This window comes from Fusarium venenatum (genome assembly GCF_020744135.1).
Source record: "Fusarium venenatum strain MPI-CAGE-CH-0201 chromosome Unknown EDB82scaffold_3, whole genome shotgun sequence".
NCBI lineage: Eukaryota > Fungi > Ascomycota > Sordariomycetes > Hypocreales > Nectriaceae > Fusarium > Fusarium venenatum.
This window is the reverse complement of record NW_027072131.1, coordinates 600,014-612,324: the sequence shown is the minus strand read 5'-3', so window position 1 is coordinate 612,324 and position 12,311 is coordinate 600,014. Positions and strand designations below refer to the sequence as shown.

The window sequence follows — 12,311 nt, the reverse complement described above, 5'->3', positions numbered from 1 at the left end:
AAGGCTCTGCGGCTCTGAGCATGACTCGCCATACCACATAACTCCAAGTTCCCGTTCTATCTACTCTGTGGGTTTGAGTTACATCGGTAGTGGTTATATCTCATGAGAACCGGATTTAGAATCGGCAATTTGTCTATTGATGCTTTGACAGTGGAATGAACCAGGGGATGGCTATACCAATGACGTAATGACGCTGCTTTGACGATTGCCCCACGCAACAATTCATGAACATTAAGACGCGCTATCGGATATTGTACGAGAATAACGGAGAAGTTATATTGAACTTTAATCTACTGAAAAACACCATGAAGATTGCAGGCACGGATTTGTTAAAAATCGACCCGGCAAGATGGGAATGTTGTCGATTGTTGACGATCAACTACCCCAGCTTTTTGAGATATATCCCCTGTCAGTTTCAAATGTAGCCGTCATCGAATTCGCGATTCCACATCAATCATTACAAACCAAACTTGACCCATTTGACATGGCAATTGCTCTAGCCCATTTATCCATGTTGAGCCTCATGTCAAGCTAGGAATAAACCCGGAAATAGTGGGGTCGCGGACTGTTTCCTCCCTGGTGTAACGGCTTCCAAACAAGGATCGCGATCGCGCCTGCCAAAACGCATCTCTAACTTCTTTCTTGGAAATTTGAGCCTTCTCATAGGTCAATGCTGATTGTGCTTGACGAAACATGACGACGTTTCCTCAACATTTCCAATTGTGCTTTCCCCGCGGAGCGGGGGGGTATCGAACGAGTGACGTAAATTCAACGTGGTTATGAAGATGTTCAGAATTATATAAAGCATCCAAATCTTTGTGTTCTCTGAATGGCGCGCACACTCTGTCAACTCTGTTAACAAACACCAACAAATCGACATGACCGAGCAAGTTACAGGAGCTATCAAGCACGCAGTTATGGGTCACAAGAACGACAAGATCGACCAGCTCAAGGCCAACATGGTCGAGCCCAGCGAAAACACCCGAATCACCTCCGATTATGGTGTCAAGCAGAACAACACTGACAACTGGCTGCGCGTTGCAACTGAGGACCAAACGGGTCCCTCACTTTTGGAAGACGCCTTCGGTCGCGAGAAGGTATGAACTTTGGCAGTCAGGTCTGGTAATCGCATTTGCCAGATCATGAAGCTCAGCATTCGGCACATAGACCATGTTCTAATATTTGTATTCTAGATTCACCGATTCGACCACGAGCGTATCCCCGAGCGTGTTGTCCATGCCCGCGGTGCTGGCGCCCACGGTACCTTCAGACTTTTCGAGTCAGCTGCCGACGTGACCAAGGCTGGCATCTTTACCGACACCTCGCGAGAGACACCCGTTTTTGTTCGTTTCTCGACTGTTCTAGGAAGCCGCGGCTCTGCCGATACCGTTCGCGATGTTCGCGGTTTCGCCATCAAGTTCTACACTCAGGAAGGTTCGTCGAACTCCAAAGTCCCTGCTCTGCCATCCCATTGTACCATGAGCTGTCCTCTCTTTTGAGAGATTTGCGCTCCCCTTTACGGCATTCCTTTGCCTTCTTCTCATTCTTTCCTTGCGCGCAAGTGTCAGCAGGCCCTCTGGGAGCATTCTGTCCCGACCTCAACTGGTCCAAAACACCACCCCACACATCACCACAACACCATCGATACACCTATAAATGGCCATGAAAGCTAACAAATTGCTAAAAGGAAACTTCGACATTGTCGGGAACAATATCCCTGTTTTCTTTATCCAAGACGCGATGAAATTCCCTGACGTTATTCACGCCGGAAAGCCCGAACCACATAATGAGGTTCCTCAGGCGCAGTCCGCGCACAACAACTTCTGGGATTTTATGTTTGAGCACTCCGAGGCGACTCATATGCACACGTGGGCCATGTCCGATCGAACAATTCCCCGATCTTACCGCATGATGCAAGGTTTCGGCGTCAACACCTTTACTCTGGTCAATGAAAAGGGCGAGCGACGATTCGTCAAGTTCCACTGGACACCCGAGCTTGGAGTCCACTCACTTGTCTGGGATGAGGCTCTCAAACTTGCTGGTCAAGACCCTGACTTCCACCGTAAGGATCTTCAAGAGGCTATCGAGAACGGCGCTTTCCCCAAGTGGAAGTTCGGTATCCAGGTTTTGGAGGAATCTCAGGAGCATGACTTTGACTTTGATATCCTCGACGCCACCAAGGTTTGGCCCGAGGACCTCATCCCTGTCCGATACATTGGCGAGCTCGAGCTCAACCGCACTGTCGATGAGTACTTCACCGAGGTGGAGCAGGTTGCTTTCTGCACTAGCCACCTTGTTCCTGGCATTGGAGCCTCTGACGACCCTCTTCTCCAGGGCCGAAACTTTTCGTACCAAGATACTCAACTCAGCCGACTGGGAACCAACTGGGAAGAGCTTCCCATCAACAAGCCAGTGTGCCCTGTCATGAACTTCAACCGCGATGGTGCTATGCGACACACCATATCCAAGGGCAAGGTCAACTACTGGCCCAACCGTTTCAGCCATCAACCTCCTGCCACAGCTAGCGAGGGCGCCTACGTCGATTACGCGGCAAAGATTGCTGGTATGAAGCAGCGAACTCTAAGCAAGAAGTTCAAGGACCACTTCTCCCAAGCCCAACTTTTCTACAACTCTCTTTCCGAGATTGAGAAGGCTCACATTCAGGCCGCTTACTCTTTTGAGTTGGACCACTGTGACGAGGCTATCGTCTACGAGCGCTTGACTGAGCGCCTCGGTGAAATCGATGGCGACCTTGCCAACACCATTGCCGAGATGGTTGGTGGCAAGAAGCCTTCTAACCCCAGGCCCAACCCCGGAAAGAAGGCCAAGAACCTGAGTCAGCTGGACTTCGTCCCTGAGACTCCTACCATCAAGTCTCGACGAATTGCCATCCTAATTGCTGACGGTTACGACCCTGTCGCCTTCAACGCGATGTACGCTGCTATCCAGGCTCAGAGCGCTCTTCCCTTCGTCATCGCTCCTCGCCGATCAACCATCTTCTCTGCCGACGAGGATCCGTCTTCTTCAAAGGGTCTCACGCCTGGGCACCACCTTGAAGGCCAACGTTCCACCATGTTCGACGCCATCTTTGTTCCTGGCGGTGCAAAGTCCATTGAGACTCTTTCCAAGAACGGCCGCGCTCTGCACTACGTCCGAGAGGCTTTTGGTCATCTGAAGACCATTGGTGGTACTGGAGAGGCTGTCGACTTCATCAACAAGGCGATCCAGCTCTCTGAAGTTGCTCTGTCCTCCACTGACGGCAGTGGTGTTGTTGACAGCTACGGTGTGGTTACTCTCAAGAATGCTTCGCCCGACAGCCTTAAGGAGATTGTTACAGTTGCTTCCGATGCTAAGGGATTCCTGGAGAAGTTTGTTTACAACGTTAGTTGCCATCGCAACTGGCAGCGAGAGTTGGATGGTCTCAGCACCATGGTTGCGTACTAATGAACTTACTAAAAGATACCTTTTAATGAATTGTTGAATTGACGAATTAGTATATTAATAAAAACTTTTTTGTACAATTGTTTGTTTTCTGTGACCTCAAACCGTATGCACCATTCGACTTGTCACAACCCTAGTTAGACATTCCCTGGTGATTTGACGACAAACATTACTTAATGTAGTGCGTTGTTTCGTTTTACCAGCGTGTAAATAATAAAATTGTCCTTTGTTTATAATTAACACTAATATATCCACGAGACCAGTCTCCAAGACATACCCGCAATGTGATAAGGCCAAAGCAACGCGATCGCAATTCATTAGCGAAGCTAGAATATCCCTTGAACAACCAATGGCGTGTAACAAAGTGAGCCTCAAGTACTCTTCTGGGCCGATAGAGCATACGAAATATCTTCTGTTCCTTTTTTAATCTGTTACTCGCTAGCTTGTCGGCAGGAGCGGCCCCAGTTTCGACGTCATATACGTCATCGAAGACTGCATCATTCCCTGCTTAATCTGTCGTCACTATCACAGAACACGAGCGCAAACAATAAATCTATCAGGATTTAAGAGCATTTTTGTTTGCTGAAGTGAAAAGTGTCTTCTCTTCCATTTCTGGTTCATCTCATTTCATCCTAATTAAAGAAAAACCGCTGCAAAGATGCCTGGAGAAGTGATCGACCGACCAAACCCTGCTCCATTGGATAGCTCACTTCCAGATGCAGTCCTGGACCTTGCAGCAAAGCCACCCAAAAAACAGCTAGACAAGAAGATCGCCCAGTCGCTCAACGATTTCCAGCATGCGGCATGTTACATTGCGGGGTGTAAGTGGCCTGGCTGGCCAGCATTATGCACATGGCTAATATGAAGACTAGCTATGATATTCTTGAGAGATAATGTTCTACTCGAGAGAGATCTCAAGACATCAGACATTAAGCCTCGCTTGTTGGGTATGTAAACGACCATTCTTGACAGAGCCCGGCTAACGTTCAAAGGACACTGGGGAACATGCCCTGGTATCATTCTCGTTTGGTCTCACCTGAGCCTCCTCATCCGCAACCATGATCTGGAGATGATCTTCGTCATTGGACCCGGTCACGGCGCTCCTGGTGCCCTCGCATCACTCTGGCTTGAGGGATCTCTTGAGCGATTCTTCCCTCAGAAGTACGGCGTCACCAAGGACGGCTTGCGAAACCTCATTACCGGTTTCTCGGTACCTGGTGGCTTCCCTAGGTAAGACATGTTCCAAGTTCGCGTCACAGTCAAGCTAATTCGTGCAGCCACATCAACTCTGAGACACCAGGATCTATCCACGAAGGTGGTGAACTTGGTTACTCTCTGGCTGTTTCCTTTGGTGCAGTGATGGACAACCCAGATTTGATCGTGACATGCCTTGTTGGAGATGGCGAGGCTGAGAGCGGTCCTACTGCAGCGTAAGTCTGTCCCAGCGAAGCATTGCATTTGCTAATTGTGTAGTGCCTGGCACTCTATCAAGTACATTGACCCCGCCGAGTCCGGAGCTGTCATTCCCATCCTCCACGTCAACGGCTTCAAGATCAGTGAGCGCACCATTTTCGGATGTATGGACAACAAGGAGCTTGTCAGTCTTTTCTCCGGCTACAGCTACCAACCAATCATCGTGGAGACCCTCGAAGAGATTGATGCCGAGCTTGCTGGTGCACTCGAGTGGGCTGTGAGTGAGATCAAAAAGATCCAAAAGGCCGCGCGAGATGGAAAGCCCATCACCAAGCCTCGCTGGCCCATGATCGTTCTACGAACACCCAAGGGCTGGACGGGTCCCAAGAAGGTCGATGGCGAGTTTATCGAGGGATCCTTCCGCTCACACCAGATCCCCGTTCCCGGAGCCGGCCAGGATGAGGAGCATGTCAAGATTCTGCAAGACTGGTTGAAGACTTACGGTACAGACCACCTACTCAAGGGTGGCAAGCCCGCAGACAGCATCACGGACATCATTCCCCAAAAGGACGAAAAGAGACTCGGACAGCTGAAGAAGACTTACGACCCGTACCAGCAGCTACAACTACCTGACTGGAAGTCCTTTGGAGTTGAAAAGTTGTCGGAAAACAGCTGCATGAAGCAAACTGGCAACTTCTTGAATCAGGTCATTAAGGAGAACCCCAAGAGTTTCCGCATCTTTTCTCCTGATGAACTGGAGAGTAACAAGCTTAGCGCGGTGTTTGAGAACACTGGCCGAAACTTCCAATGGGACGAATTCTCTCGCGCCCAGGGTGGTAGGGTTATCGAGATCCTCTCTGAGCACTGCTGCCAGGGATGGATGCAGGTAAGAGTTGCGAAAATACCAGTTGACCATCCTCGCTTACCTTTGATAGGGTTACACACTTACCGGTCGTACCGCGCTCTTCCCTAGTTACGAATCCTTCCTTGGCATCATTCACACCATGATGGTGCAGTACTCCAAGTTCAACAAGATCGCTCGCGAAACCAACTGGAGAGGCGACCTCAGCTCAATCAACTACATCGAGACCAGCACATGGGCGCGCCAAGAACACAACGGTTTCTCCCATCAGAACCCTTCGTTCATCGGATCCGTCCTAAACCTCAAAGCTGAGGCTGCTCGTGTATACCTGCCCCCCGATGCCAACTGCTTCCTCAGCACTATCCACCACTGCTTGGGTTCAAAGAACTATGTCAACCTCATGATCGGCTCCAAGCAGCCCACTGCTGTATTCCTTTCCCCCGACGAGGCCGCGGAACACTGCCGAAAGGGTGCCAGTGTCTGGGAGTTCGCGTCCACCGACAACGGAAAGGAGCCTGATGTCGTAATTGCCGGTATTGGTGTTGAGGTGACTTTTGAGGTTGTCAAGGCTGCCGAAATCCTGCGTGACTGGATCCCCGATCTTCGAGTCCGCGTTGTCAACGTTACCGATCTTATGGTACTCGCTGCCGAGTCGCGCCATCCTCACGCGCTCAGCCGAGCCGATTTCCTCGACATGTTCACCGAAGATAAGGCAATTTGCTTCAACTACCACGGATACGCCACCGAGCTTCAAGGTCTTCTCTTCGGACGTCCTGGCCTACAACGCATGACCGTCGAGGGATACAAGGAAGAGGGCAGCACCACCACACCTTTCGACATGATGCTCCTCAACTGGGTCAGTCGATTCGACGTTGCCAAGCGTGCACTTAAGGGCGCCGCCGAGACCAACGACAAGTTCAAGGCTAAGCTTGACGAGACTCTGAAGAAGATTGATGCTCGTGTTGAAGAGGTTAGAAAGTACATTGCTGAGAACGGCAAGGGTAAGTTTTCTCGATAACCCTCAATGGATCCAATGCTAACAAATCACCAGACCCCGAGGACTTGTATGATATGCCCAAGTTTTAGACTTGTGAGCCAAGATAATGGAACGTAAATACAGTCCTAGAGACACGAAACCGGGATTATGATCTCACGATAGTTATACAGTTACTTAATAATATAATAAAAGTTCTTAATATATAGGGGTACTAAACATGTTGGCCTTCAAGCTTAAGGATACAAAAATAAACAACCCAAGTAGTGTAAACCGACCTACTAATTTCGCCCTTTATGCTTGGGACGGCCAACCTCTGGTGTCCTGATGATGCCATAGGAACGGGCCAGATGGGTTCGTCGTTGTGATGAAGGCCAGCTTAACAACATATATTGTCAAAGCATTCAGAAAAGTTGCGCAATGTTGGATTGTGTAGTAGGAAAAAGTGTTGAAACAGAACTGTCTGTAATACAGAGTCCGACCAGTAACAGCTGATGAACACAAATCGAGGACTGAACTACAGACGGTGTTTCAATAGACACGACTCACCCATTGAGCTGATTTGTCTCAATCTACTCAACTCCTAGAGATGCTTTTGCACAAAAGAGCCTTCATTGCTGAAATAGTTCATTCAATCTATACCATGTAACGACGGGTCAAGACCTAATGATGTGATAAATGACAAAGTGCAATCCCCCCTTTTCTCCATCCTGCAACCGACTCATAGTTCTCATGTTTGGATCTAGTCTCGTCGAGTATGTAGGTCGACTTGCTGACGATCCAAAAGGATATACAAGTTTAAAAGTAGATTCCTCGAGAGGGGTCTCCTCGACGATAGGGGTCCCAAGCAGGTACTACTTTCTGACCCGATCCCTTCAGAGCTGTGCCATTTGTTGCTACATGGCTATTTTCTTTCAACTGTGTTCGGTACAACATGTTCGCCAAGGTAGAAATATCCGTCCAACGGTCGGTCCCAGACTGTTCATCGTCGTCTTTTGCATCAACGTCCTTTGTCTGGCCGTCCGTTTCTTCGGTACCCCCACTGCTGAGTGTACTTGATGGCTCTGATACCATAGAAATAGAGATAGATGCCTCGGCTGGTGCCGTGGCAGTGCCGTTAACTGTGCATTTCTCCGTGCCAAGAGCGTGTTGGCGCTCTACGTCATCCACATCTAGAGTGCACGTCTGATGTTTCAAGGCGTAGCAATAGAAGGCTTCCGGTTTTTTTATCATACGGGCTTTAGGGGTGGGTTCTTGAGCATCCTCAGCCGTCATCCGTACAGGATCGGGCTGAACAGACTTTCCTTTAGATCCAGAATTCATCTTTTGAGTGCTCGTCTTTCGTTGCACTTTGTTCTCAGGTTCGTACTTGGCAATTCGCTGCTCTTGAATACCTTTCGATACGGAGTCCTGTAGATTCAGTCGCTTTATAAGCATTTGGCGTTTATGCTCGATAGAAGGTACAAGATCAGTCTTGGCAGACTTGTCTTTGGATCCAGAAGAATCGCTGGTAATACGCTGAGATGCAGACTTGGAAGACGATGGAGACTTGGAAGATGGCTGTGAGACGGCATCGACAAGACCGTTGAATTCTTCCTTGCGGTTATGCTTGAAGACGCTGTAGTAAAATAATTCATAGCGTTTATGGCGAATCTGATCTTCGGTATAGGTTCCGCGCTTCCTGTTGTTCATGTTAGCCTCCAGCCTTTGCCAGTTTCTCGAGTCGCATACTCCATCTTCTTCTCTTGAGCTTCCCAAAGAGCATCGATCTTCTGTGCTTTGGCGAATGATTCTCGGGCATTTTCGTATGCATCCCGCATTTCATGATTTCTCATAGCCAATAACCCATAAATGGCACAAGCTTTTTCAGCATGGGAAAGACCGAAAGGGTAGACGCCAAGCATGGCGTGGAGAGAAGCGCGGTGGTGAAATTCCATGGCAGGGTAGCAGAACAAGAGCTCTTTGGCCATGATTTGAGCTTCCCGAAGCTGTCCCTGGTTGAATTGATCAAAGACTCTGTTGAGTCTGGCATCGATTGAGGCTTTAGTATGTTAGAAGACATCGCGATGACACTATCGGCCAAACTTACTGTGATCCACATCTTTGAGGTTGTTAGGATCCACAAAGGTATTCTCGTAAAGACTCTCGATAGAATCGGTAGGAGACTGGTAGGGATACTGGGTTTGTGACTTGATGGGTGAGCCGTTGTGGGATGTGACAGCTGTCACATAGGATGAGTCTCCGGATGATCCCTTAGATGACTTGATGGGTGAGTAGTTGGATAGCCCAGATGATGACTCGGATGCTCTGGCGATTGGGTAATTGTATGACCAGGAGGGTTCTTCGACGGGTGACCCGCGGGGTGTCACGTGCAATACCATGATTGTGGTGATAGACAAGATTGAATCAGTGGATATTTGATGGAAGAAGTTTTGGTGATGATGATGATGAAGAGTTGAAAGAGTTGAGATTCGAACGGGGGTAGGATTTTATGAACGCGCTCTTGCCCCTCTCATCTCGGTGACATTGAGCAAGAAGCTTCTGAGCAAAGTCAATCCCCTCAAGGCAACACCTATGAATGGCGCCTTCCTTGTGTTAAATTCAAAATGACACCATTGTCCTGCCGGGTTATCATCAGGGTACCAGAAAGGTTGGCCGCCAGAGCATAAGAGACTAAATCCAGGTCACTTTATGCTACTCAGACCATACTTCTTAGGCCATTTATTTTTATCATTTAAAGCTGAATGCTTAACTATTCTGCTACCCACTAGATTGTACAGATGGCGTCTCGATGGAGGTTTGTTGCAAGTGGGATAGTGTCTATTAGAATCTCTGAATGAGAAGATGGACATCTCGGGTGGTGAACCAGTTGTTTATCTAAATGTGATTTGATATTATTGTCTAACCTTGGTATTTGCACCTAAACTCCCAGCCTCCCAGTTCAAACTACTTAGTCAGCCCATCAGACTCAGGAGGTCCCTTGTACACGTGTCTAGCATGTACAACGTACCAAACCGCCGAGATGGCCATGAAGCCGAAAAAGACAACAACAGCATAGTTCATAGTAACAGCATTAACGGGGATTGCAACGGGTAGGGTAAAAAGAAACATCTCGAAGCAGATCCATGCCACAGCTAGAATATTGATAATCCACCCGAATTTATTTCCAAAGGTCCAAGGGGCCGTGTTGACACCAGCACGGCGGGTAAGCATGGAGAGGAAAATAGGAATTGCGTATGAGGCTGCAAGACCAATGACACCGACTGCGATAAAGGCGTTAAATGCAGAGCTTGAACCAAGATAGATGAGACCGAGAAGCATTTCAATAATCGTGGTCAGGGTGAGAGCCATGATAGGTGTGCCATGTCGCTTGTCAACCTTGGACCACACTCTGGAGAGAGGAATGGCTCTATCACGTGCGAAAGCCCATGTTGTTCGAGAGGCGGCGACCGTAATAGAGATGGAGCAGAAGAGTGTCACGATGAGAACCAGAGCTACAAGGGCCATGGCGCCGGCTTTGCTACCCGTGACTCGGTAGAAGATAACGGGCAAGACTTGTCCGAGTGGTGCTTCGAGGAGGATTTCTAGAGGAGGAAGTGTGGCGCAAATGGGGATGATCTATGGACGGTCAGTGGGCGGTTATACTCGTGTTTGAGATACTTACAAAGAATAATCCTGCAATGCAACCAACCGGTACGCAAAGCGACATCGCTCTAGGAAGTTTCACGGTGACATCGCCGCATTCCTCAGCCATAGCTGTGATCATACCGATAGCAGAGAACCTGAACCGTGTTAGAGAACGACACGTAACATCACCTGAAAAAAACTCACGTATAAGCCGAAGGCAAAGCGCCAACCCAGAACCCAAATTTCCCCCATCCTGACAAGTTTGGATCAAAGTGTCCCTTTATCGCAGTTAGTTTACGTACATCACCAAAGATTGCAGTACTCACAAGCGTGTAACTCGGCGAGTGTCTCCCGTCCTTTGCCTCAGTCGATAGGTAGACACAGACAATAAAGATAGTAATAGCCGTGAAGGCAGCACAAAACGTATCAACTGTTGGAAGGAACTTGTTTCCAAAAGCGACAATTACCCAGGTAAAGACACAGAGACCGTAAAAGATGAGTACAAGCTTCCATGGTTGCCAATCGTATTCGGGAAGGAAGATGCTAATACCACCAGCGAGTAGCGAAGCGAAGCCAAAGTTAACGGATAGCGTGATGGTCCAGTTACCAACGAGCCATGTCCATCCTGTTATAAATGAGAGGACAGTTCTGTATTTCGGTGAGGCGATTTGGAAGGACCAGTAGTAGGGACCTGCGGACGTGGGCCATCGGGCAGCGAGTTCGCCAAGGGATATAGCGATGCATTCGTCGAGGATACATACGACGATCCAACCAAGAAACATGGCCAGTTGACCACCGCCATAGACTGCATTGATGAGAGGTGCACCGAAACCATAAGGGATCTATCAAGTCAGTACAATGCTACTAACAATTTGAGACAACAAACTCACGGCAGCAATTGCTAGCGATTGGAAGAGCAGAGTAAACATGGAACGATTCCTTTGAAGTTCAGGCTTGTAGCCCAAAGCTGTGAGATCAGCAGCATCGCCGCTTTGAGACGCCCGCTCAACATGTTTGGGCTCATAGCCACCCACGCTTCCTTTATCTGAAGCCGGACTCATATTGATAGAAGTGAAACAATCGAGGTAGAATAGAAAGCAGAACCTGTCTGAGTTGACAGAAGCGTGTCCCAACACAGGACCGCGTTGTATTTAAATTGTGACGCCTCCATTATAGTGACACCTACATAGGTTAGAGTCAATGGCATCCAGAGCTTGTTATCACGAGCTTCCTCGTCACTGTCTAGGATGTAGCTTAGCTCTAAACGCCCCCATTGTTTTCCCCAGATTCTCGACAGGAGATTTTTACCTAGAGAGTCTTAGCTTGAAGAGCTATCGGAGGGTAGGTTTTACCCCGCTCTGATACATGAGACCAATTGATGATGCGCGCAAGGGTTGATGGGGAGTTTGGGGTGCGGTAACTCAGCCCTGATGTGGAAAGGTCTGTTTCTGACGCGGGAGAGATAAGGGATCAGAGGGCAGTAGAGCAGCAACAGCTCTTGATGGGAGCGGAACAGGATATGTTGGTATTCATGCCTGAAAGAAGCAATGAAGTTGATCATCCCCGATACATCCGTGGGAGTGATGGGAGATCAATTTTTGGTTGAGACAAACATCTAGTCATGCAATTGGGTCCCAATCTCAATCAAAGACAGTCTTGTACTTCAAATTCACAATCGGCCCCGGCCAATGGATCAAATCTGGCATTGTCTCAGTATCGTCGTACAAGATAACCTGCCGTTACTCCCGTGAAATGATAACAGGCAGCAGCTGGGCAATGATCAAACCCCTAAAGCCTACCCACCATGATGTTACTTGCCCTATCAACATCATTAAATGTTTGATAAAACAATCACCGAGACGCCGCTCCAATCTTAGGATCTCTTCCCTATCTCAATTCGGAGCCCATTCCTAGACAGAGTAAAAACTGAAGGCATCCGACTGACTCTGCAGAAATTATAGAGATAAGGCTGGT

The 12,311-nt window shown here is 48.6% G+C and overlaps 4 protein-coding genes across 4 annotated transcripts; 2 read left to right on the top strand and 2 right to left on the bottom strand.

The window, feature by feature from the left end:
* Positions 1-878: 878 nt before the first annotated feature.
* Positions 879-3,444, top strand: EDB82DRAFT_476712 (catalase-like domain-containing protein; the record flags this gene model as incomplete). Its single annotated transcript, XM_025726374.1, has 3 exons — positions 879-1,097; positions 1,194-1,434; positions 1,688-3,444. 3 exons carry the CDS (start codon positions 879-881, stop codon positions 3,442-3,444), a joined length of 2,217 nt encoding a protein of 738 aa, XP_025580947.1.
* Positions 3,445-3,942: 498 nt separating this feature from the next.
* On the top strand, positions 3,943-7,019 carry EDB82DRAFT_502999 (XFP N-terminal domain-containing protein). The gene is made up of 7 exons (XM_025726373.2): positions 3,943-4,262; positions 4,314-4,388; positions 4,434-4,671; positions 4,719-4,871; positions 4,915-5,740; positions 5,790-6,717; positions 6,768-7,019. The coding sequence occupies exons 1-7, from the start codon at positions 4,100-4,102 to the stop codon at positions 6,800-6,802; spliced, it is 2,418 nt and encodes an 805-aa protein (XP_025580946.1). The 5' UTR covers positions 3,943-4,099; the 3' UTR covers positions 6,803-7,019.
* A 334-nt stretch (positions 7,020-7,353) lies between these two features.
* Positions 7,354-8,865, bottom strand: EDB82DRAFT_502995 (uncharacterized protein). Its single transcript, XM_025726372.2, has 3 exons — positions 8,800-8,865; positions 8,442-8,751; positions 7,354-8,391 (listed from the first exon to the last, which is right to left on the bottom strand). The coding sequence occupies exons 2-3, from the start codon at positions 8,678-8,680 to the stop codon at positions 7,509-7,511; spliced, it is 1,122 nt and encodes a 373-aa protein (XP_025580945.2). The 5' UTR covers positions 8,681-8,751; positions 8,800-8,865; the 3' UTR covers positions 7,354-7,508.
* A 725-nt stretch (positions 8,866-9,590) lies between these two features.
* EDB82DRAFT_502993 (amino acid/polyamine transporter I) lies at positions 9,591-11,714 on the bottom strand. Its single transcript, XM_025726371.2, has 5 exons — positions 11,228-11,714; positions 10,664-11,179; positions 10,542-10,615; positions 10,375-10,492; positions 9,591-10,328 (listed from the first exon to the last, which is right to left on the bottom strand). The coding sequence occupies exons 1-5, from the start codon at positions 11,396-11,398 to the stop codon at positions 9,657-9,659; spliced, it is 1,551 nt and encodes a 516-aa protein (XP_025580944.2). The 5' UTR covers positions 11,399-11,714; the 3' UTR covers positions 9,591-9,656.
* Between the last annotated feature and the right edge of the window lie 597 nt (positions 11,715-12,311).